The sequence below is a fragment of the Ambystoma mexicanum genome, chromosome 8 (assembly GCF_040938575.1).
Source record: "Ambystoma mexicanum isolate Mex_15411 chromosome 8, UKY_AmexF1_1, whole genome shotgun sequence".
Taxonomy (NCBI): domain Eukaryota; kingdom Metazoa; phylum Chordata; class Amphibia; order Caudata; family Ambystomatidae; genus Ambystoma; species Ambystoma mexicanum.
In genome coordinates this window covers 211,054,600-211,078,398 of record NC_090929.1, presented here as the reverse complement: position 1 = coordinate 211,078,398, position 23,799 = coordinate 211,054,600, and the positions used below count along the sequence as shown (strand labels likewise).

The window sequence follows — 23,799 nt, the reverse complement described above, 5'->3', positions numbered from 1 at the left end:
CTCTGGCCTGGTGGACATTTGTGGTTAGGCAACCCTACCAGTTGTACCGTGACGCTCAGCAACAAATCACATAATTGGTCCACTGGACTGTATGCGTTTTGTGAATAGTGGAACACTTATTCTAGGCACAGTGAAAACCTATAACTACTTTTGTGATATAACAGTTATACTAGGTGAGTAAAACCTAAGGATGTAATATTCAATTACAGGTGCTTTTGAGATCAGTGAAACACAGATTGAGATAAGCATTAACTCTTGTAACTGATTTTTGGATGTCTCACAGCTAACTCGAGGTAAGTAAGACCCACATACTTTTTCAAGGAGCTATTAGCAACTAATGGCAGGTTAAACCGAAGACTATTTGTGTCTGTCTAAAACAGACCAGGGAAAGGAAAACCCCATTTTACACTTTGTGAATGACTCCGTTATTCTATGTAGGTAAAATCTAATGCAAACTTATTCTGGACAGGCTAACAGCAAGGCAGGGGATGCAAACCCAGTTGGAGGGCACTCATACAATTATCCTAACAGGAATAATAAAGTGAAACCAACACCATTGCTTTTGTGACGATGCACAACCAAATCACAGGTGAGTAATATACCCTTACAACTACTTTCTGTTAGAATGGCGAAACAGTTTCTAAGGAAAGAAAGATGTTACTTATACTTCTCAGAATAGTGTAACACACATTCAAGGTAAATAAGAACTTTTGTAACTGTTCACTGTTAGTTACCAACCAACTCTCTTACAAGTAAGTAACTTTTAAACACTTATTCTCTTTTCTTGGCAAAAGGCCCAATCCCTTAAGTCTTTCCCTTATTCTTGGAGCAGGAGTGTTCTCGGTGGCAGAAGAGGGATGGGGATGGGGGAGGAGGGGGGTCACTAGGGTTTAGTGTCCAAAAGGCAGTGTCAGGATAGGTTCTTTAGTAGGAAAAGACAGAGTTCCTTAGGAAGTCTGTTCAAGCAGGTGCATATTTTACATTCGTTAGTTGAGGGTCCAGGGACTTCACAGAAGACACCCTAGGAGGATTCCAGCAGTGGGACTGGGTGAACTGGACGAGGGGCCTCCCAATCGCAGAACACACCCCACAACTACACAGTAATCACAAGAGACTTAGGGTAAATAAATACCCAAGTCAGCACAGTACCTCAGCACAAAAGATTTTGCAGCAGGGGAACTTCAGGATCTGCAGCCAAAAACCTGGTTGGTGGATTCTTTGTTGTGGTGATAGAAAAAAGGGCCTTGGAAGGGACTTTGCAGCAGGGCTCAATGTGGAAGGCTCTAGGCAAGGTTTTCCTCACAGCTGGATGCAGCTCTGTGGAATTTGCGCCTTTTCTGGAGCACAGAAGAGGATAGAATATTGTTGGTCGGGTTCGCGTTAAAAAGGTCCAGTACTGTGGTGAGGGGACTTTATGGACTGGAACCTTGTTTCGGGAGATCCATTAGGATGCCCACAAAGTTTCCGTGAGATTCAGAATTCGGAAGACCATGCACTGTATAATGGCTCGAGGTCCCAGGATATTGGGGTATTGCAGCCCCGCTAGGTCGCAGCACGGCGTGGGATGGCTCAAAATGCATTCTAGTGGGTCTCACCAGGCTGTGAGTCGTTTTCGGAGTCCCCAGGTTGATTGGAAGGAAGTGTTTCAGCAGGCTCAGGTTACAGAGCAGGCTCTCCGGTCGCTGGAAACCGCCTCGGCAGCTTTTCCTTCATCCTCTTCGGTTTTGGTTCTAGTGGTTGACTTGTCTTCAGCTTCCAGGCTCGGCGTATTTAACAGGAACTACAGCACAATTTATCCTTTCTCGCCCTGCATTTTACAACAACGGGGGTAAAAATGCACAATGGTAGGAAAAAGTAAACCACTGCCACTAGCTATTGTAGAAAGGGTAACATAAAAATGTTACATTAGAAGGTAGATGAAGGGGATACTAAGTAACCCCTCCAGCAGTCTATGCAAGATGGTGTGTTCTGGGTCTGCAAAGTTACAAAAGGTAAGTAAAGTCAATTTCACTTTATTGCTCTTGGAAACAGTAGTTTATCCAAAAACAGGCATTTAAACCTTTGGGAAATCTACAAGACTTCCCTCTGCTACTGCACTGAAGTAGCTGTGTCACAATGTAAAAATATGCCTATGTAGTTTGTCAGCCTCCAAACCCAAAAGAAACAGTGTTCAAATCAAAGAAAAATACACAAGAGTAGGAAAAAGGTCTCACTCTTCAGGATAAAAATTAAAAGTCCTAAAGTGCAGCTAAGTAGCTGGGGGTCTCTAAGGTAGAATGGAATTAACACATTTCTGAGAATTCTCTCTAACACTGGGCCTGTCGTGGGGACCAGAGGGAGGGTGTCTGGGGACTCTTGCACCAGTTGAAGGTCGGCGGCGGCAATGGGCACAATTCAGATCAGCGGCACTTCGCGGTATTAGCTACTCACAAATGGCACCACTGTGGTTCTTGGACATCTTGTGAACTTTCCTTGCTTCTGGAGTCCAGCACTCTGAGGTGGCTCAGGCATGGTTAGTCCTGCTTCGAGGGAGTCCGGAAGATTTTCCTGGAGCTCGGCTCCGGGTTAAAGGCGATGCACTATGTTATAGTATTCCTGTCCCCTGGTGCTCTGTTCCTGCAGCAGCAAAGTAAGTACAGGCAGCAGAGAGAGAGGGGTTGCAGTAGAATTCATCTTGGGGCTGTGGAACCTCCCTCGCGTCCTGCCCTGCCAGACGCTCTGGAGCCAGAGGCGGGCTTCACCAATGAATCCCGCCAAAACGAACAAAGGGGCCAAACCTGGTTAAGCGTGCAGAGTAAATCTCAAGAAGGACCTTTCTAACAAATTGTGAAAAAACACAAGGTCCATTTTGACAAAATGGGCACCCATGGGTGCAATACTGCAGCTGAGGATTCAGCCTGCGGTAAAAACGCACAATGGTAGTATTGGGGAGAATTCTCAGAAATGTGCTAATTCCCTCCACCTAGGAGACCCCCAACAATTTTGCTGGATTTTGAGGACTTGATTTTTTTAACCTGGAGACAGTTAGACCCTTTTTCCAACTCTCATGTGTTTTAATGTGATTTTGAACACTCTTTCTTTTGGTTGTGGAGTCTGACAAACTCCATAGGCATCATCTTATAAATTGTGTTGCACGGCACCTTCAGTGCAGTGGCACAGGAAAGTCTTCCAGATTTCCCCAATGTTTAAATACCTTCTCTGCTTTCCCAGAGCAGTAAAGTGAAATTGACTTTACTTACATTTATAACTTTCTAGACTCGGCACACACGATCTTACAATAGGGTGCTGGAGGGGCTACTTAGTATCCCCTTTGTCTAGCTTCTCATGTAACATTTTTGTTACCCTTTCCTCACTGAATGTCTGGTGGCAGTGGTTTACTTTTAACTACCGTGGTGTGCATTTACCGATGGCTGCAATAAAGCACCCAAGTGTGCCATTTTTGTCACTATGACGACACTCTTCTTTTTTTCACCATTTCTTTGTGGAAAGGTCCTTGAGATTTACTCTGCGCGCTAAACCAGGTTTGGTCCCTTTGTTCGCTTTGCCTTTGGTGGGATTCACTCGTGAGTCCCGCCTCTGGCTCCAGGGTGTCTGGCGGGGGCAGGAAGTGAGGGAGGTGCCCGAAACTCTGTGCTTAATCCCCTTATTTACAGGAATGCACCCAAAGGGGATTGGCCGGCTGGCTCTCTGGCAAAGACAGCCACCCTGCTGTGTGATTGACAGCTAGGCTGGAATGAATGGGAGAAACCTGCATAAAAGGCAAGGCTTTTTTCTTGGAAGGCAGTCGACCACTGGACGAAGGAATCAGAAGAAGAACTTGCTGCAAGTCCTTGATCGTTGGTTTGCCCGGTGAAGCCCTGCTGCTATGCTGAAGCTCCGAGTTTGCCTCGACTAGAGAAGCCCTGCATGGAAGACTTCTCCCCTTGAGTTGGTGTGACCAATCAACTCCAAAGTGAACTTGTCTGGACATCCTCTCGGAGCTGGCTGTACTTCTGCTGGAACTGAAGTGCCAGGAAGAGGAACACCAAACGAAGTGCATCACATTTAAGTCAGATCCGAGCTTGTGGAAGATGCTCTGGAATCCCAATAAGCAGGACTGACCAAGCCTGAGCCACCTCAACAGAGTGCTGTACCCAAGATGCAAGGAAAGTCCAGAGTGGTATCCGAGAGTTTGCAGTGGTGCTATTTGCTGAGACGCAAGGAGCTGAAACCGCGAAGTGCCGCTGAATAGAGGTTTGTCCTTTTCTGCCGCTGACCGTCCCCTTGCAATGGAGGAGTCCCCATAAGTCCTCTCTTGTCCCCACGACTGAGGCCCAGGAACAAAAGGATCTGAAGAGCTGCACAGGAACAGAAGCCAGCTGGAACCATTTCTTCTAACCAAAGGTAATGTAAAGTTTGAGAGGACTTACATCTTGTTATAGCCTTACTTGATATCAGCTGAGACTTGTCTTGGTTGCTTCTGTAGATTTGCTTGCAGCTTCTACCTCTCACAAGCCTCCCAGCTTGTGACCCTACATTGAATCTACTTTTTCTACCAAGGCTTCTAAAACATTGTGTGAGCCTTTTACTTACCTGCAAGAAGTGCTTCAGCTCACCTAGACTTGTCGAATTGACATTGGCTGGCCTGGCTCCCTGAATGACTCTTCTCGCCTCTGCTTGTGCCTTACCTTCCCTCCAGGAAAGGGTTAATTTACTTTGCATTGGGGGTTCAAAAGTACTTGCCTGCTTCAGAATATTTGTGTGATCTCGTTTTTTTCTGAAATCTCTTTACTTTTCCACTCATCTCACTATTGCTCTAAATTTATCAGTGATTATATTAATGTCCACAGTGTCCTGTGGACATTAATATAATCAGACAAGCAGTGTGTTTTGAAGTATATTTTGAAATGTTACATGTTTTGCTCCCTTCTGAAGAAGGCTTGTATAACTGACTGTTAAATACATTGTTTAATCAAGAAACCTTGAGTGTAAGTGTTTATTTGGATACTGGTCACTGTGAATCTGTGTAACCACCCTACTGCTCACATTGACCCCTCTTGAGATAAGCCTGGCTGCTCAGCCACACTAACAACTGTGTAGCACAGACTTATACCAAAGATTGGGTTACTATTGCCCAGGTGGTCAAGGTTGTTGTAGTGCACCCAAAGGGTACTGCTCCAAGTCTTGCCTGACACACGTCCACTGCCACCATTCATAACTAGGTGATCATCGTGGGTCACATGAGCAGGGAGAAGGGGTTACTAGTTATCCCTTTGGCACTCCACTGAAGGTGGTGTGCCAATCTCTCAGACTATATAGTTTTGCGAGAGACTAAGTATCTCTCTAATCTTAAGAATTGTAGTTTCTTGAGGATATAGAAAAAGGATCTTAAAGGAGGACCCTATGGGTCCCCAGCAACACTGCCCATGAGGAGCTGTCTGCTGCATTAGTAAAAACACTGATGCCTTAAAAGCGATGGATGCAATCAGAAAATCAGAATCCATAGAAAAGGTAAAAAACAGAGAACAGAGATCCAAAATTCAGAGCCCATAAAATGAATGAGGGAGGGAAATGCTCCCCTCATTCTGGATAGAAAGAAAAAGGCAATAAGTCGCACAAAGTGCTGGTGGTGTCACTATGAGAGGGGATTAAGCATAACACTGATCAATCTCTCTAACATAAACCCCCTGCACTCACCACAGCTTAACATTGGGTGTAAAGCCCTTGTCTCTGAACTCCCTCTGGCCTGGCATTTGGTTGTCCTACCTGGGCTATGAATCCTTACCTTGGGAATAGGATTGAGTGGGGTACGTTCAAAGCACCACCACAGCCCACTTCATCAGTTATGAAACAACTTTCATGAAGGAATCTTAATTTGGAATTTGTGACTTTTGGGCATAAGGCCCCATACATTTTAGGACTGAACTTCATAAGATCGAGCAAACTGGGTTTGTGCTTCTATTCACTTTTCGAACTGCTTGTTAGGGAGAATTCTCATTTCGAATGGATTGTGTCCTCCCATGTATTCCTCGTCTTAGATATTCGATTTCCAGTTTCAGCTGCTTCAGAATTCTTTTTTTTTTTTTTTTGGCAGAGGGCGCTGTCTGTGTCAATTGCGTCGTCTCGATGTCCCTCGAGGGCCTCTGTCTCGAGGATGATGTAATCTAAGGTATATATAACACACACTGCTCCTGTTGGCTTCGGTTCCGTTTTTCCATGACAGCTTTAGCTTCGAGAAATACAGCACGCTTCTTCACTTTTGTGACGACTTTGATATTTCGAGAGAGAACATGTCTTCGTCGACACAGACCACCCCCAAGACCGGGTTCAAAAAGTGTTGTGATTGTGGGTCAAAAATGTTTTTGACTGATTCCCCGCATCCCCCTGCCCCCCAACCCCACCCCCCTCGAATCTGTTTGTGGTGCTTTGGGCGGACCATAACACTTCGGACTGCTCCATGTGCCAGTCTGACTGGAAATGCCTTGATGGAACGAAAGGTGAAGTTGAAGGTAGGTTGAATCTTTAAATCCCCTACCCCGGCCAAGAAACCTTCAACGAGTCGAGAGGCGACTCTCCCCAGAGGAAGAAGGCGAAGCGGTCGAGATCCAGGAGTGGCTCTCACCCCTCTTCATCCTCGAAGTCTAAGAGAAGGCATCATAGGTTGCCTTCGTCGACTTAGTCAGATGCTTTCCCTGAGAGGGTTTGTTGCCCAACTAAAAAATCCACTCCAGCCGAGTGGGAGGCTTTCAGAGCAGAGATTCTCAAAATATTTGAAAAGCAGACCCCTTCAAGCCATGCTCCTACTGCGCCTTCGTAAGCAGCCAAGAAGGAAAGAGGTCGACCTAAATCCCACGTGCCTTCGAGCCCGGGACGAAGGCCCGATCCACATCGAGAGCTGTTTAGGCCTCGATCCGATGAAGTAACATTAAAAGATCAGTTGAGTAGAAAGCGCAAGTAGAGGTCAACGTCGACCCCTTCGATGCATGCAGCGCCTTAGACGCCAGCCAAACCCTAGATGTTGCTGCCCCATCATTGCCAGCTGCGCCATCGACACTGAGCGCCCCAGTAAAACCCATAGCGCCTATGAAGAAAGTTTCAACGACTCGTCCAGCGTTGAAACCATTATTTACAAACCCTCTCATTCCAGAGATGACCTGTGTGCCTCTACTGAGAAAAGACTATTTTAAGTCTCTTCCCTATATGAAGCGAATGAACCATCAGAGGCATAGGCTCCATTTGGCCTCCAGTTTGGCACGCCAAATGTACCAGAATTTTGTATTGCAGAGGAGTCCATGTTGAGAGACCTCCGACAACCTACAGACTGCACTTGGGGTGGATACCTCACCTGAGTTGGAGTTTCGAAGACCAGAGGCTGGGGAGCATGCAGATGCGTCCTACAGACAACTCATGTCTAAGGTAGTGGACTACATGGGGTGGAGTAGGCCTCCATTTCCATTTGAACAAGATGATCTAGCAGACGTCTCAGATCAGGGTCCTCCGATCCCATATTACCGTTTCACATCGCTTTGTAGAAAAGGGTGGCAGTGAATTGGGAAACGCAGGAAACCAATTCGGCTGTAAATAAAAACTTGACCAAGAAGTACCGCCCTTCCAGTAGTGACCCAGACTACCTTTCTGAACACCCCACTCCAGAGAGTCTGGTGGTGCAGGCAGCTACTGCAACATCAAAGCAAGTGGCTTACCCTACCATCCCTCCAGATGGGGACAACAAAAGAGTAGATGGATGGGCAAGGAAGTTATTTTCCGCAAGGAATATGGTACTCAAATCTTCCAAATCCACATGTGCCCTTGCAAAATGTACGTTCTCTCTGTGGGACTGCATTTCCATGGCGGCAGATCACATTCCCAAAGGGTATGAGAGACGGACTCGGGCAAGTCTGGATTCCCATGGCTACTAGCAACGTTATGTGCAGATTTGTGTGGTTGCGGAAGTCTGGTTTTGCACCGGATGTGCAATTCAGACTCAACATGCCCTTTGACGGGTCTCACCTTTTTGGCAACAAGGCTGACGAGAGTCTTGAGAAGTTGCAGACATCAAAGGCGGCAGACAAATCTTTTGGTGCCGCTATTAGGCAACCTTAGCCTTTTCAACCTATTGGACAACCTTGGAGGGGGTAGATCTTTCCGATACTACTCCTCAGTTGGAAGTGTGAGAGGAATGGCCAATCATTGGGGCCAAAAATTTCCTTGTGGTGGATGAGGAAGGGCTGCAAAGCCAGCTCAAGCAGGGGCATCTTTACCATCTGCCACTGCATCTGCCGCCTCAAAGCCTGCGAGGTCTTGGGTCACATTTCACCAGTAGCAGGCAGACTGTTTCAGCATCTAGAACAATGACGAGACATGACTTCGGATGCTTGGGCTTTGGAAACTAGCCCACGGGTACTGCCTTCCTTTTATACAGAGACCTCAGAACAATCCACCGGGGAACCACTCTTTGAGGATTCCAGATCCACTCCTTGTGCAGGAGATTTTAACCCTGTGAGAGAAAGGTGCTATAGAACCAGTGCTTGTAGCGGAGGGGGAACAAGGGTTGGTATTCCCCTTATTTCTTAATATCCAAGAAGAACGGAGGACTGAGACCCATCTTGGACTTGAGATAATTGAACAGGTTCCTCAGGAAGGATAAGTTTGAGATGGTCGCACAGTCTCCGATCCTTCAGGCCCTCAAACTCCAGGAATGGATGTTGTCATTGGACCTTCAGGATTCTTATTTTCATATGCCAAACCATCTTGAGCACAGAAAATAACTGAGGTTCTCAGTTGGCGGTTCTCATTATCAATTTAGAGTTCTGCCATTCAGGCTGACCTCCGCCCGAGGGTTTTCACCAAATTGATGGTGGTTGTGGCAGTGAGTCTCAGGAGAGGTGGATTCACGTCTACCACTACTTGGACGATTGGCTGATCAGGGTGCGTTCTCCTGAACAAGTCCTGGATCATCTTAATGTCACCTGCCACTCCCTTCACAGACTGGGCTTCTCCCTCAATTGCAAGAAGTCCCATATGACACCTTCTCAGAAACTCGTATTCATCAGCGCTGCTCTGGATACATCCTTGGGAAAGAGCTTGCCACCTGAGGTGAAGGGTCAAGATATTATTCAGATGGTCACCAAATTTCAAAGTGCCCAGTGTCTCCCGCTCTTGGATTGTTTTTTTTTTTGAGGTTGCTCGGCCTTAGGGCATCCTGCATTTTTCTGGTGCCGGAGGCCTGCCTGAGAATGAGATCCCTTCAATGGGTTCTAAGAACTTAATGGCCCCAGTTAGCAGGAAAAATGTCGGACCTACTTCAGGTTCCCTGCAGGGTTACACAGGTTCTCTTGCGGTGGGCCTGCAATAACATTCTGAAGGGAGAACCCTTTTGGCAACAATGGCCGCAGAGAACAGTAGTGACCGACGCCTCACTCACGGGGTGGGGAGCCCACACCAACAATCTGACAGTCGGCGGTCGTTGGTCTCCATCAGAGTCCAAACTTCACATAAACCTTTTGGAGCTGAGAGCTATCAGACTTGTGCTGAAGGCTTTTCTGCCCTCTGTACAGGGAAATAATGTCCTGATAAGGACGGACAACACAGTGGCCATGTACTACCTTTACAAGAGAGGTGGTGTAGGGCCACTACCACTGTGCAGAGAGTCAATGCAGCTCTGGTACTGGGCAATACAAGAAGCTATCTCCCTATCGGCAGTTCACTGTGCCGGAGCGGAAAACATGGCGGCGGACGCTCTGAGCAGGCAGAGCAGTCTCCCACAAGTCGAACTAGCTCAGGAAGTCCTTCAAGAGATCTTCGCCCTTTGGGGAACCCTTCAATTGGATATGTTTGTGACCGGTGTCAACCGAAGGTGCGAACTATATTGCTTCAGGGAATTTCTCCCCAAGAGGAGCTCTCGGAGATGCGTTTGTGGTGGACTGGGAATTTCAACTCCTTTGAGTTTCCTCCAGTCCCTGTCATTCCTGACATGATCAGGAGGCTGAGAAAATTCAGGAAACACATGATCCTAATTGCCCCGGATTGGGTCATGAGAACATGGTACCCAGACCTTCTGGACATACCCATCTGTCCTCCAATACGTCTTCCACAAAGAGAGGACCTTTGTGATTGCTGCTGCTCTGGACCCGTTTCTACAGTTAAACCTTCATTTCCTATGCATCACTGAAACCTGGATCCCCCCCTTCAATAATTAAACTGTTTCTGCTTCACTCACTTCCTCCTCCTCCTCTTCCTTCACTCACGTCTCCCGCTCTTCTGGTCGGTGAGGCGGCATTGGTCTTCTTTAAACCCCAAGTGATTATCTACCCCCTGTCCCACTCCTCTCCCAGTCTTCCCCTCTTTCGAATACCTGTATAAAATCTTCACCTCCCCCCACGCTATTTCCTTTCTCATCTTTTACTGCCCACCTGACCCCCTTGCCTCCTCGGTTTCTAACCTCCCCAACTACCTCTCCGACCATGCCTTACTCTCCTTCTCCCTCACTCCCCCTGGCTCTCCTTGCCCTCTTCGCTCATCCTCCATCTTTCTCCTGACGCGACTTCCACAACTTTAACCCCTCTCACTTCTATGATACCTGCGCTTCCTCCCGCCCCCCTCTCTCACTTTTCTCTCTGCAGACAACGCTTTATCCACCCTATCCTCTTCCCACTCTTCCTGTCTTGCCCAACTATACCCTCTTACTCTCTTCCCCCCTCCCTTCCTCATACCTGCCCAACCCTGGCTCTCCTCTCACCTTTTATCCATGCGCCTCCTTCTCTGACGCCTTGAAAGATGCTGACTTGCACACTGCACCCCAGCCAACCAAGCCTCCTACTTCTCTTACCACACCATCCTGCATCAGCTCGGCTAAACGATCATACTTCTCTAACCTCCTCCAGTCTCAATCTTCCCGTCCCCGCTGAATCTTCCAAACCTTGACTCGCCTTTCTCTCTCCAACCCTTGACCACTCAGTTGCCTCTCCTCTTTCACCCTCTGACTTCTCCAACTTCTTCTCCTCTAAGATACTCGCCTTATGCCAAAACCTTCTACGTTCTACCTCTTACTCGCCCCCTTCCCCACCTCCCATTACTCCACCCTCCCACATGTCTAACTTCACACCAGTCTCTCTCTGAAGTTTCCCTCCTACTGTTCAAAACTCACCCTACTGCTGCTCCCTCTGACCCTCTCCCCCACCTCTGATTCCTAAAATCTACCCTCTCCTCATACCTTAACTCCTTTTTCAAAATCTCTCTCACTACCGCAAACTTTCCCTCCGCCTTTAAACATGCTACTGTCGTCCCCATCTTGAAAAAACCCTCTGCTAACCCCCTCCTGGCTTCCAACTTTCACCCCATTTCTCTTCTACCCTTCCTCTCTAAGCTCTTTGAACGCCTCGTCTACTCCCAACTCTCAGCATTCGTCTCCAACTACTCCCCCCCCTCCCCTTCTCAGTTGGGTTTTGCCCCAAACACTCTACTGAAACTGCTCTCACCTTGGTTCTTAACTCCCTCCACACCACATGCTACTCTAAACATTCTTCTGTTTTCATTCTCCTTGACCTCTCAGCCGCCTTTGACACCGTCAACCACCCCTTACTCCTTCACAATCTTTCCTCCTTTGGTCTCAAAGGCTCTGACCTCAACTTGTTCTCCTCCTACCTATCCAATTGCTCCTTTGCAGTTTCCTGGCTTGCCGGTTCTCCTCTACCCACTCTGACTTATGCTGCCCTCAAGGTTCGGTACTTGGCCCTTTTATCTTCTTGCTATATACCTCCTGCCTAGCCCCAATCATCTCTGCCTTTGGGTTCTCTCGCCACTTCTACGCCGATGACACCCAACTCTTCCTCTCCTTCTCTTCCTTCACACCCGACATCCACCTCAAACTCTTTTCCTGTCTCACTGCTATCAAATCCTGGATGTCCTCCCACTTTCTCACCCTTAACACTGATAAAACTGAAGTTTTTTTATTCCTTCCTGCTAACACCCTCCCTCCTGCCCCCTCCTACCATTCTCTTTCCCCTTGCACATCTCCCCTTCTCCGCCTCTACCCGCAACCTTGGCTTCCACTTTGGCTCTAACCTCTCCTTTACCCACCATATCTCTTACCTCCTGTGCCTGCCCTTCCATCTTTATAACATTTGCAAAATCTGATCTTTACTTACCTTTCACGCCACTAAGCTCTCCATATCCTCCCTAATCTTTTGTCGTCTCTTCTACTGTTCAGCTCTCCCCTTTGGCCTCCCCACCTCACATCTAGCCCCCCTTAAATCCCTCTACCATTCCGCCATCCGTTCTGTCTCCTTTCTCCTCATGCCTCATCTCCTCTTCACACTACTCACTTGGCTGGCTCTCCTTTCATTCTCAACTCAAATTCAACTTCCTCTGTCTTGTCTTCAAATCTCTTCATGATATCGCCCCTCCCTACTTTTCCTCCCTCCTCCTCATTCTACTCCCCCTCTCGCCCACTCCGTTTTACTGATCACTTCCTACTCACTGTCCCACCTGCACCGTGCGCTCCTTCCCGCTTCCGCTCCTTCCAGCTCCTAGCCCCACTCCACTGGAATTCTCTCCCTCTCCGCTCCATCACCTCATATTCTTCTTTCCGCACCGCCTTAAAATCACCTACTTCAATCTCCCTCCTGACAGTTCTCTGCTATTTCCCTCAATTTGCCCAATCCTGCTCATGTTTCATTCTAATGATCCTGGCAAATTGTTCTGCATATTGTTCTTGGTTACTTGACTCATGACTTGTATTATATTGCTTCTTATGTATTCCTGTTTCATGTAAAGCGCTTTGACATAAAGAGATATCTAAAATTCAGTAAATATAAATTCCTTCTCTCGCAAGAGAAGGGTCGGGTTCTCCATCGAGAGGTCAAAACACTCAACCTTCCCGTTTGGTTTCTGAAAGGCGATTGGGACCTCCTGGATGATGTAATCAGGATTTTGCTTTCGGCCAGAAGGCTAGCAACAAAGTCTTTGTACCATTGCCGTTGGAATAAAGTCTGCAACTGGTGCAGAGAAAAGAATGTAAATCCTTTTCTTTCGTCCAAGCCACCCTTTACTGTCTTCCTTAAGGATAGGGTTGTTCTGAGGGTTAAACCTTCATTTTTACCCAAAGTCATTTCTGATTTCCACATAGGACAAAACATTGTTTCTCCTTGTTTCTATCTCCTCCAACCTCCCTCATCCTAGCAAGGAGGAAGAGATTACATTGGTTGGACCCTCGTAGAGCTTTAAGTTTTTCTATATCTAGACTGTCAAAACTCTGTATTGATGATCAGCTTTTCATTGGCTCCACGGGCGCCACAAACGGGGCCGGGCGTCTCTTAAGCAGACCTTATCCAGATGGATCATTGTGACCATTTCAGAATGTTACACGTTGGCAGGGGAGGATCCACCGGAAGGTTTAAGGGCCCATTCCACCAGGGGCACGGCTACCTCTGCAGCCCTGCAAAAGGGTGTACCAATACAAAATAATTGTGAAACAGCAACGTGGTCTACTATACACACGTTCACAAAGCATTGCTGCCTGGAATTCTTCCTCAGTCAGGATGGTAGCTTTGCTAAAGCAGTCCTGCACTTGATTCATGAAAACAATTAAAATCTAATTCTCCCGCCACCAAATCAAATACTGCTTTGGGAGTCTATCAAAGGTGAGGAATATGTGGTAGAAAAAAATCCATTCGAAGAACAATTTAACTGTGGTAACTGTCTTTCGACAGGATGTTCCTCCCACGTATTCGTTGTCGCCCTCCCAGCCTACCCCACAGTAGAATTTCCCATGCTATTACAGCTTTCCTTCCTTCAAGGCTGAGTACTGTCATTCCAGTGTTTATGCGGGCATTTCTGCTGTAAGGGAAAAAACGGAACTGAAGCCAATGGGCACTGCTATATATACCTTCGATGACATCATCCCCGAGACAGAGGCCATCGACGCACAGGTGCACTCTGCCGAAAAAGTTTTTCGGAAGCAGCTGAAGCTGGATATCGAATATCAAAGATGAGCAATATGTGGGAGGAACATCCAGTCAAAAGAGTTACCAGGGGTAAGTAACTTGTTCTTCTGTGCTAATTACCTTCAACCTTGGAGACCTCCAGCTCTTTTTCTGGACTTTGGGACTTTTTGATTTTAACCCTGGAGTGAGTCAGACCTTTTCTCGCATCTACTTTTTGTATGGTGACACACAGCACCTTCAGTGTGATGTCGCAGAGAAAGCCTTTAGATTTCTCATAAGGTTTTAAATACCCTTTCTTGTGTGAACTACTGTTCCCAAGAAGAGTAAAGTGAAATTGACTTTACTTACCTTTTCTCTTAGTAGGTCCAGCACACACCATCATATGTGGAGTGCAGCGGGGTTACCTAGTTGCCCCTTAGCCTACATTCTCATGTAACATTTTTTGTTACCCTCCCTACTTTAAATGGGGGTGGCAGTGGTTTAATTTTCATACCATTTGTGCTTTTCTACCGCAGGCTGAACCCTCAGCTGCAGTATAGCACCCATGGGTGACCATTTTGTCAAAATGTCCCTGGTTTTTTTTCCCACCATTTTCTGTTTGTGAGGTCTTTCTTGGGTTTTACTCTGTACTTTGAGCCAGGTTTGAGCCCTTTGTTTTGCCTTTGGCGGCTTCAGTGTGTCTGGAAAGGCAGGATGTGAGGGAGATTCCCGAAACTCCCCTGTCCTTGGTCTCTAGGAATGCCTGAATGCAACCAGTCCTGATTGGCTGGCTGGCTGGCTGTCCTTTTAGGACAGCCGCCCTGCTGTGCGATTGACAGCCTAGGCTGTGCATAAATGGGAGAAACATGCTTAAAAGTCGAGGGTTTTGGGACTAGAGGCAGAGTGGACCACTGGGAGAAACACCCGGCGAAGAAACCGTGAACGAAGCCTGCTGCATCTTACTGGACCTTTGAGTTGTCCGGTGAAGCACTGCTGCTGTGCTGAAATTCCTTTTTCAATTTGACGAGAAGCTCCGGAAGGGACAACGACTTCCCTTTGGTTAGTGGGACCAATTTACCCTGAGACTAACTCCACTGGACCACCTTCCCTGACTGGCTATACTACTTTGCTGCTGCAAGAACCGAGTGGCAGGTGTCGAGATCTGTAGTCGAATGCAACGTCTGCAATCCATCCAGAAGCTCCAGGAGTCTCCTAAGGACCCTCCAGAAGCAGGACGGCCAGAGCTAGAGTCCCCTCGCCAGAGTGTAGAACCCAAGGAGTGAAGGAAGCCCAACGGTATCTGAGATCCGCTGTGGTGCTGTTTACCGAGCATTGAAACTGTGAAGTGCCACTGATCCAAAAAGAGCCCGTAGCTGCAGTCGACCTCCAACTTGCTGCCAGGGGAGCCCTCCAGACGTCCTCCCTCTTGTCCCCACGACTGAGGCTCAGGAACCTAGGGTTTGCACCACTGCAAATGGGACACAATGCAGCTGTACCACTCTTCTTCAAACCAGAGGTACTGTTTAGACTTTGGGTACTTATCTCAGTGTCTTGGAGTTGTGATCTTGTCATTGCAGTGGCTTACCGTTAGAGTTTATTCCAACTTTGCTTTATACAGGCTTAACAGCATGTGACGCTAAAAGTGATTTCTCTACAAACCCTCTAACTTTGTGCAAGACTTTATTTATCTAAGAAGTGCCTCAGCTCCATAGATTGTGTTCCAATTGACATTGGCTGTCCTGGCTCCCTGCAGACTCTTCTTGCCCATTGACTTGGATATTGTTTGTCCCTCATAGGTGGTAACTTTTTTAGATTGTTACTGCTGTGAAAGGCTTGTCTAGATGTCATTGGACGATTTAGTTGTCCTCACATATACTGAGAACCTGTCTAACCTTTTACTTCCTTAAACTATTCCTTTCTGCAACCCCAATCTGTAAAGTAGATTACAGTACAAAAAAGAAGGTGGGTGAGGCGCGCACTCCCGGTCCTGGTCAATTGAACCTGTTGCAAAAAATATAATAAGTAGCTGGGTCAAATCCCAAAATGGACAAATATTCACAGGGTTAGATCCCTTCTGCTGCAAATCAGGTACTCAGTAATAACAGGGTTAGATCCCTTGCTGCAAATCAGGTACTCAGTAATAACAGGGTTAAATCCCTCAGCTGCAGTTCTGTGGTCTGTAGTTGTTCTCCTCCTAGCGCTTTCTTATCTCAAATAATCATCAGGGAGGCTGTTGAGCAGGTGTGTCTAATTAGACTCAAATGATTCTGGTAGCTGTAGTCAAAACGTTTTTTTCTGTTCAGGTGACCAGCAACCGACACCCCTCCAAAGCACAAGTCCTTCCCAAATTTGGGGGAGGGGAGAGAACCATCTTTATGATTCCAGGACCGGGAGTGCGCGCCTCACCCACCTTCTTTTTTGTACTGAATGCTATGGGAGTCCCGGGCTCCAGAGGCAGCGCCACGGGGTGACTGTGCCCCACTTTGGAGAATCATAAAGATGGTTCTCTCCCCTCCCCCAAATTTGGGAAGGACTTGTGCTTTGGAGGGGTGTCGGTTGCTGGTCACCTGAACAGAAAAAAACGTTTTCACTACAGCTACCAGAATCCTTTGAGTCTAATTAGACACACCTGCTCAACAGCCTCCCTGATTATTATTTGAGATAAGAAAGCGCTAGGAGGAGAACAACTACAGACCACAGAACTGCAGCTGAGGGATTTAACCCTGTTTATTACCGAGTACCTGATTTGCAGCAAGGGATCTAACCCTGTTATTACTGAGTACCCGATTTGCAGCAGAAGGGATCTAACCCTGTGAATATTTGTCCATTTTGGGATTTGACCCAGCTACTTATTATATTTTTTGCAACAGGTTCAATTGACCAGGACCGGGAGTGCGCGCCTCACCCACCTTCTTTTTTGTAAAGTAGATTAAGTGATCTATAAATGCTTTTCTGTCATTGTGAACGAAGTTACCTCAGGGTGTAGGAAGTGTGTAAGAAGCATATCCAAAGAGTATCCACTAACTTGTTTGATTTGGATACATATATTTACAGTGTTCTCCAGCATGTGGTCTGGCATGTATTCACATGCTCATGAATATTCCCTGCCTTCAGGCTGGGAATCCTCGATAAAAGAAAAGTTTCACTTTCACTTACAAACTGTCGTTGACCTATAAACAAATCACTGAGCTCTGGGTCATACTGCCCCCGCCAGTGATAACTTCTCCCTAAACCCCTACTCTGGCAGCCATCTACAGATTGTTATAGCATGTTCAAGTGTTGGGAGTCTTTGTGTTTTGTTCTGTAGACGTTTTCTGCGTTTTCAAATTTTTTGGTTACAATTTCCAGTTTTTATCAAAAGGAGCCAGTGTGCTCTTTCGTGCAAGAACCGGCAAGCAGGAATCCGTTTGACTTCTTAAATCGCCCCCAAGTATCGAGTTTTGATCGTAGTGTCCAGAAGGCCATCAGGCATTCACTGCACGCTGGGCCATGTCGGAGGAGGACGGACAGAGGTTCTCGCTTGAAGCTCTGCTCCAGCTGCGGCCTAAGGAACGTGTTTGTGGAGGACAAACACTCAGTGCCTCTATCCCCGGGTGACAAGCAGGGGCATGCCTCATCCAGGACCGGCCGGTCCGAGGAGCGGGCTCATAAATCCTTTGAGGTCTCCCCATCTGTGGAGGTCCAAGACCAGGCCAAACGCTGCAAGTCCGGTTCCGTCTGGGTCACCACGCAAGTGGGTCCTGCGATGAGAAGGGCATGATCAACATCACCATCTGCTTCCATCGCTCCAGCTTATCCTCGAAAGGGAAGTTGGCTAATCTGGGAAGCTGAGGGAGAAGCTGGAGAAGGCCAAGGCACAGAGTAAGATGACGGGCCTGCCCTTGAAGGCCCTGGTGGCCCAGGAGAAAATGTCCTCTTGAAGACTAAAGGGTCTGACCCGCTCCAGCGTACCCCGGCTACGTCCAGAGTGGCCCTTCCTCCCAGGCAGGAGGCTTTGGCCAAACTGTTGAGGACACTTGAGAAGATGCCAGCCCTGACCCCGGCTGCGACCTATCGGGATGCAAAGAAGGGGTTGGAGCAGTGTAGTCATCCACGGTGCTCCAGGGCATGGATATTTCTTCATCGGCCGACCAGGACATGGCTTCTGTTCACACGGTCGTAGAGCACGTGGGGAACGATGACGGCGGAAACGCTGCGGATGATGGTGATGGCGGCGTCGTCGACAAAGACGTAGGCACGTGGCCTATGAGGCTTACTCCCCCACCTTCCAGAGTCGTGTCTGTGGACATCTTGTCCACTCTCCACACGCTGGTGTCCGAGAAACGGAAGAGGATGCCGATGGCACCTGTGGCTCCGGGGCCACCGCCGGCAAAGAAAAGGAAGAGGCATCCCACGCCACCTCATCAGCAACCTCACATACCCTCCACCTCTAGGGATACGGATACAGCGACGATGGATATGGACGACAGCGGAGTGTCCCTGCCTCTGGGCGCATAGAGAACGGTTGGAGAAGTAGTACTGGGTGCCGTAGTCCACACCCAAGTGCCTGCGATCGCAGCCTTGCCAAGACTGTTGTCTCAGTGCCTGCGACAAAGAAGTTCTCAAATCCTTCGTCGGCCTCCGTTCTCCCGGACAGCGAGGGGAAGAAGTTGGACGCAATGGGCCAAAAGGTGATTTACTCGGCAGCAACATCGGTCAAGGCGGCTAACGCTCTTGCGATCCTGGCCAGGTATGACGGGGAACTGTGGTACAAGATGGCCCTGTTGCTGGAATTCCTCCCAGACGACAAGCAAATTGAGGCTCCGGAGATCCTCCTACAGGAGGGCGAAGTGGCATCGGACCATGCCATCACTGTGTCCCTGGACATCGCAGACACAGGGTTACGCTAGATGGGGAACAGTGTCTGCCTCCGTAGTTGTGGCTGGTTGAAAGCCACCAACTTTCGGCAGGAAGTTCAGGCAAGCGTCCTGGAAATGCCGTTCGGAGACAATCTCTTTGGAAAGGCTTGTTGATGGCTCGTTGCAAGCCATAAAGACCGACGCAGCCCCTCAGACCCATTCTTGAGAACAGTTACAGGTAAGTACATTTTTCCTTACAGATCTTGCCCTTTTTAAAGAACGCTTATTTAAAAATTGATGTTAAATATCTATTTATAACTGAAATCTTGAGTGTAAGTGTTATTTGGTTACTTGTGTTTGCGAATTTCACTGCTACAGCTCACATTTAGCCCTCTTGAGAGAGGCCTGGCTGCTCAGTCATACTACCAACTTGTGTAGTACAGACCTATTCCAAAAGGTGGGTTACCTAATACCAATCAGGAAAGTTTTGTGTCTTACTACGTCAATTCTTACCTAACACTGCTTTACCTGCATCTGATTACTCATCAGTTGAACACTGGTTTAAAATCCTTATGCAATTCTGTTTCAAAGGCTGAATGTATGTTTATACATGAGTTTTTTTTTTTTATTGCATTACTTACTTGTGATTTTTCTTTGCTTGGTGTGTTCATAAAGGTCTAATAATAAACTATTTGTATATACTTAATGACTAACTTGAATTATTGCTGTTTTGTGTGGACTCATTGTAGCCCTAGACCACTCACACTTTTCCTGAGACTAGGCCCTGACCAGTGGAAAAGAAGTAGTGGAACTATGTTCCCTGCTGGTTTGCCCTCGCTCTCCACAAAACCCATCGCTGTGCCCCCTTGCACACACAATCGGAACCCCCAAACAAACACACCTGTTATTTAAGGGAATGCACTGAAGTGCCAGTTAGCACTTTTTTTTTAAACTAAACCGTTCCAGAACTGTTTCTTTTTAAAATAAAAGTATAGGAACAGTGAAACTTAAAAATTATAAGTATAGGAGCACCGCTCCCGCCCACTTCGACCTCTGGCCTTGACTACTCGTTCACCCTGCTTGATTAGGTTTTGACTAACGTTTCAGGGACTTCCCTGTTTACCATAAACAGGGTGGCCTCACAATATCCTCCATTTTGAAAATCCATCTTAACAAGGCCGATTCTCAAAATGCATCTTAACATAAACAATTGCTAAAGTGACCTTTATCTGCATTAGCTTTTTCCACAGCATAAAACCAGGTGGTGGAAAGTCTCGACACTCATGCTTTTTACGGAAGTGATAGATTAGAGGCATCACTTGAAATTTAAGTGTAGTTGTGCAGAGTCTGATGGCTCTGCATTTCAAACCAATACCAAAGTGCTCTCTAAAACATATTCTGTAAGATTGGTGTGCGATTTACAGGCCCACACAATGAAGGAACCTTTCCTTGCAATACAAAAACTGTGGCTAGCAGTTTAGGTTCAGAATGTGACTCCGATAAAAGCAGAAAAATATTACTGTAAACATTTTTCTCTTATTGAATACATAGCTGTATACAAATAACGTAAAATTATGCTTTGTTCGAATCCGATAGAGCACAATTAGCAGAGCAAAAAATGTTACCTACATTTCTTTGTTTCAATCTAAATTTACGTATTTTTTTTTTTTTTTGACAGCCGAATTTGGGACACTGCTTCAGGCCAGTGCTTAAAAACACTGATTGGTACGTAACCACAAAACAACTTATCTTGTTAGCTTCGTAACATTGAGTCTTCTTGGGTTGGTCTTCCTGTTGGAGTGCTCAATTATTCTTTGAAATTGTACGTTTTGGAAATAGTTTTTTTGCTGATTTACTGTATAAAGCATTAATGGGACACACCATTTTTTACTCATGTGTTGAACCTGCCCTGAGTTTTGTAGGTAAGTGAAGCTTTTTTGCTCCACTTGACTTTTCCCAGCGCCTCTATTTTGAGGCCACTGATTAGTCCTTATTGCTATCGGTGCAGGAGAACTGTTTTCCACAGTACAATTCTGGTTTTGCCCGCAAATATTGCTAGCAAAGATGTTCCTTTTGTCACTCTCCTCCTATGGACTTCTTTGGTACAGTTTCTTTTTGCTTTGCTTGGACTTCTGACCTGACTTTTTGGAGGCAAGTAAGTCTTCTGCTTTACTTCCTTTTTCTTTTTGCTCATTCTTATGGGGTATCTCATCCGTCCATAAGACTGTCCGTGTTAGACACCAAGTACCTCTTTGTGAATTTTTGTATTAACTTATGTTATTGTGCACTTGTATGCACCTTATATACCATTGGTCTGATCTCAAAGCGCTGTAGGTTGAATTCCCTTCGAGACAGTAGTCCAGGTCAGTGTTGAGAGTGGGGTAGTATTTAGTGCTTGGTTGCACTGTTTGTGTGCAGCCAGTGCGGTATGTGCAGTGAATAGCTGCATTCCAATGCCAGGCGTGAGATTGTGTGCAGCTAAGCAGATTTTGTTCTTTTTCGTGGGTTATAGCTTTGCTCTATGCCAAAGGTACATATGCGCCAGCATTGATGCAGAACACTGATTAGCGACTTCACAGAATGTACAACTGCTGTAGCATTGATGAAAGCGTCATGCCTAGTGCAATGAGTGGAATACACAATACAACATAGATGGGGGGAGGGGAGTGGTGGGGATACAGGTTAGAGGTCCCATTTCTTTAAGTAGTGTTGCCATGAGTGCGCCAAGAAACAAATTGTGATGCGCTATTTGACAGAGCTCCCTATTACTATACATGAAGTAGTGCTATTGCCAATTAAACCAGGAGTGCTGCTTCTTTGAAGTATTTACACTGAGAACTAAATTAGTCTGACAAGCTGACCATTTTGAAATATATGGGACTGGGCCTGGCAATTTTTCCAGATTAGGCCAGAGATTGGAAGTGTAGTATAAATCATTAGTACGCCGTACCACTAGTTCTTTTAATTTTTACAGAGCGTATCTTTACTTCAAAGGCTCAAGAAACACGTCCTTGACACTTTCTTTCTTCCGAGCCAAATATAGAATCGGCTCAGGCAGGACATTCAAGCACTGCCCGTTTCGCATTTCACAGATAGGCAGACAGACATAGGGCAGCGTTCATGGCTATGCTGCAGGTCGTTAAAGTGCTCAGGTTGAAAACACATTTCAGTGGCTGTGACAAAGCCTTTCATATGCACGATGGAACAGTTCCAACGCAGAGAGCTCACAAAACACCAGTTACCTTGCAAATCTAGTTAAAGTGAGCAACACAAAGTGCCCATTTGAATTTTCTTTATATCTTTGTCTAATCTCCTGATTTGAAAAACAACAAAGTGGCTTCTAGTCACTAATCATATGTTTTAAACATCATGAATAACAACGTGCTGGAATTTTGTGGCAAATCTGCATATCTTATCTCTTTGCTTATTACACAACTTGTTTTATTACTTGTCTTTAAATTAAAATCACTGAAAGTACCTTGGGTTTAACTAGATTTTTCAGGTTGGCCTTATCTTGTATTTTGGGACTTGTAGTTTAGCATTGGAATTCAGGATGTGAAAGTTAAAGCCACAATTATATTCTTTAGGCTTAACAACATGCTGCTATAAAGGATTTACATGTTGCCATGTGCCGTTATTATGACATGTTCAAAAAAAAAACTCTTGATCATATTACTTTAAACCTTGAAATCTAACTATTTGCGCCAAAGTTTGTGATCCTTAAAGCCCTCAACCCCCAACCCACTTGACAATCTCCCGGCCAGAGTCCATCCCACTCAGCAGCCAGCAGAGTTTGCTTGCAGGTCGCCAGTACCACTTGTAGTGTTCACTCGTTCCTTTTTTCCCCACTTCCATGTGGATGCACGCACAGTGGGCTCAGTGGGCTGTGGCTGCTAATTTAACTTTACATTTCACTTATGTTATGTTCGTGTTAGCCAAGATTGTATGCAGCACCCTTAGGGTGCACTACAACAACCCTGACCTCCTGGCAATAGCAGCCCAACCTTTGGTATAAGTCTGTACTACACAGGTTGGTAGTGTGGATGAGCAGCCAGGCTTATCTCGAGAGGGGTCAATGTGAGCTGTAAGGGAGTTAGAGATTCACAGTGACAAGTATTCAAGTAAACACTAACACACAGGGTTTCTTGATAAAAACAATTATTAATTTATTTACCAGTCAATTAATGTAAGCCTTCTTCAGAAGGGAGCACTGTAAAACACCACACAAATATACTTCAAAACGATACACCCTCTTAAATTCAGATTCGGTAATTAGCCATTTGGGATGGCATACAGCAGAGACCTACACACACATGTGACTTCAATAGCTAGGGTGCTGTTGACATTAATTTTTTACTGTTGGCATTCAGAATTAGTTTAAGAGCAAGTCAAAGGAAAAGATTATTGGAGCAAACAAGATACCACAGTTATTCTTAAGCAGGCAAATACTTTCAGATCCCCCAATAAGAGTCATTCAGTGTAATAGGTTAAGCCAAAGTCAATGGGCAAATGTTTATATGAGCTGAAGCACTTCTGGTAGGTAAGAAAGAAAAGGTGTTTGCACAATGTTTGATACTTGTTTTCTTCAAAGACTTCTCAATGTAGTGCCACAAGCTGTTCAGTCTTTTGAGTAGTAGAAGATGCAAGCAACTCTACAACAAGAGGTAATTTCTCTCAGACTTTACAGTACCTTTTTTAAATGAAGAAATGATGCAGCAGATGACTCCTGTCCCTGTGCAGCTCTGCAGATCTTACTGTTCCTGGGCCTCAGTCGAGGGGACAAGAGGGAGGACGTCAGGGGACTCTTGCACTGCACTGGGACGGTCAAAACTTGCAACCGGCAAACTTCACTTTCAGTGGCTGTTCAGTATTTCAGCTCCTCGTGTCTACAGCAAATAGCAACACCGCGGTTCCTGGCTGTCGAGATGGACTTTCTTTGCTTCTGGGGTGTACCGCACTCTGTTGAGGGGGCTCAGGCTCGGTCAGTCCTGCTTCCTGGGAGTTCAGAGGATCTTCCTGGAGCTCTTAGCCAACTTAAAAGCAACGCGCACACAATCTGG

General features: G+C 46.4%; 1 protein-coding gene across 1 annotated transcript in view; it reads left to right on the top strand.

Moving 5' to 3' along the window:
• The window catches only part of WDR5 (WD repeat domain 5), a 433,335-nt gene that overhangs the window by 266,092 nt on the left and 143,444 nt on the right, over positions 1–23,799 (top strand). The window contains exon 9 of the mRNA XM_069609613.1: positions 20,418–20,464. Coding sequence (XP_069465714.1) covers positions 20,418–20,464 — 47 coding nt within the window. The remainder of the gene's footprint in view (positions 1–20,417; positions 20,465–23,799) is intronic.